Genomic DNA, 1,737 nt, shown 5'->3' with positions numbered 1-1,737 from the left:
TGAGATGAATCTACACCATCTTTGAAACTTCAAGACGCTGTGCGAATCTAAGAGCATCGTCAATGTTCTTTGGTTCTTTTTCCCTAACCTTTAATTCTAATTCAGCATTATCGAGGGCTGACAAGAAAAAGTCCCTAGCTAGATGTGTAGCTAATCTTGACTGCTCTCCTGGATAGGCTAATGACATGAGTCTTTTAGTAACCATTGACAACTCTCGTAACGACTCACCAGGTTTTCGACGAAGAATCTGTAATTCGTACCTGTATGACTCTTCATGACCTCTTGTTCCAAAACGATCTTCTAGCTTAGATACCAGCTCTTGGTAACCTAAACCTGTTAAATCCCAGAGAACCTGTGAAGCTTCACCTGTTAACGAACATGACAAATACGCTTCCATGTCTACGAGATTCCAATTATTGTACCTGGCACATATCTCAAACTTTTTTAAGAAAGTTTTGAGACAGCCGGTGCCATCAAATCTGTCAGGTCGAAGCAATTCGCGACGACAAAAGTCGTTGTCACGCTCGGCACCTATACGCGGTTGATGAACCTGAGACTTCATACCAGTTAAATGAAGCGGTTCCCGACTGTCACTCGTCAACTTGTGTTCAACTGTGTCTCTCTCTCGCTCGGTCGCTCTGCACCTGTTGCAGTTACCTAAAATTTTATTTCGCCGTGATCTACTGGACGCTAATCGCAGCTTATTCAGTCCGAACTCCTGCAACTTCGGATCACCCTGGCACCTAAAACCTAAAATATCCTGTTTGGGGATAAACCTGTAACCTAAATTATTTGCTGAAAAATCAATGCGCGGCTTTTCTTCGTACCTGTCAACAATTTCAAAACGATTGTTATTTAAAACAATTTCATTTTGTTGGCTGGCGGGCGTTGAAAGTCTGCTCGAGGTTGATCTTCGATCCTCCTTCGGTTCCTGTGACCTAAAATCTAAAAAAGTTTCATGTTGTCGAACATGGCACCTGTCACCTAAAAAATTTGGAGAATAACCTTGGCTCCTGCTGCACCTAAAACCTGTAATGTTTGAAAAAGAGGCCCCACGTTGGGCGCCAATTGTAGATTTTCGCCGGGCGACATTCGAATTCCGCACCACGCGGTCCCGAACCGCGTCCGCATACGAATATCCACCCGAGCCTTCGCTTCGGCGGAGTCTTTCCTGGCCGGGATCCGCCACTCTACAATAGACCCTCTCAGGGTCTGAAAACACGGGCCGGGCGGAAGTTTGTTCGCGCCCTGCTTGTTGACTAGAGACGCCGACCTCGTCAACTATCAACAAGTCTTCTTCAACATCCATTATTTTAGGTAGAATAATTAAGTCGAGCCAAACTTCAAGTGTACACTTCTTTTATTCAATAAAAGAAATAAAATAACAAACAAAATAATACAAATCAAACCTCTGTCCTTATTAAAACAAAACGATAAGTCCAAAATTAATCTATTAATAATACAACTGACAAGCAAGAGACCAAAACCTAAAATTAAGATAACAAACGACCAGCCTCTCTATATCTCAACTCGCGGCCTTTTATATGTTTTTACCGCCCTATCTACATAACGCTTTCTATATTATAGAAAATTCTATACTCCTATCTATACTCTTTTCCTATACTCAGAAAAGCGATACAGCACAGCAGCGTCGCATATATAGCATATCANATAACAAAATATACATGCATAGAATGACTAGTAAAATATATAGATATGTATAGGCGGCACGCCTCA

At 41.9% G+C, this 1,737-nt stretch overlaps 1 protein-coding gene across 1 annotated transcript; it reads right to left on the bottom strand.

Annotated features, from left to right (window-relative positions):
* Positions 1–10: 10 nt before the first annotated feature.
* Positions 11–1,309, bottom strand: HELRODRAFT_184464 (hypothetical protein; the record flags this gene model as incomplete). The annotated part of the gene is made up of 1 exon (XM_009028342.1): positions 11–1,309. The coding sequence occupies one exon, from the start codon at positions 1,307–1,309 to the stop codon at positions 11–13; it is 1,299 nt and encodes a 432-aa protein (XP_009026590.1).
* Between the last annotated feature and the right edge of the window lie 428 nt (positions 1,310–1,737).

Source organism: Helobdella robusta, assembly GCF_000326865.2.
Source record: "Helobdella robusta unplaced genomic scaffold HELROscaffold_549, whole genome shotgun sequence".
In the NCBI taxonomy this organism is placed as follows: Eukaryota; Metazoa; Annelida; class Clitellata; order Rhynchobdellida; family Glossiphoniidae; genus Helobdella; species Helobdella robusta.
Note: the sequence above shows the minus strand (reverse complement) of the source record. Positions and strands in the feature narration are given on the sequence as shown.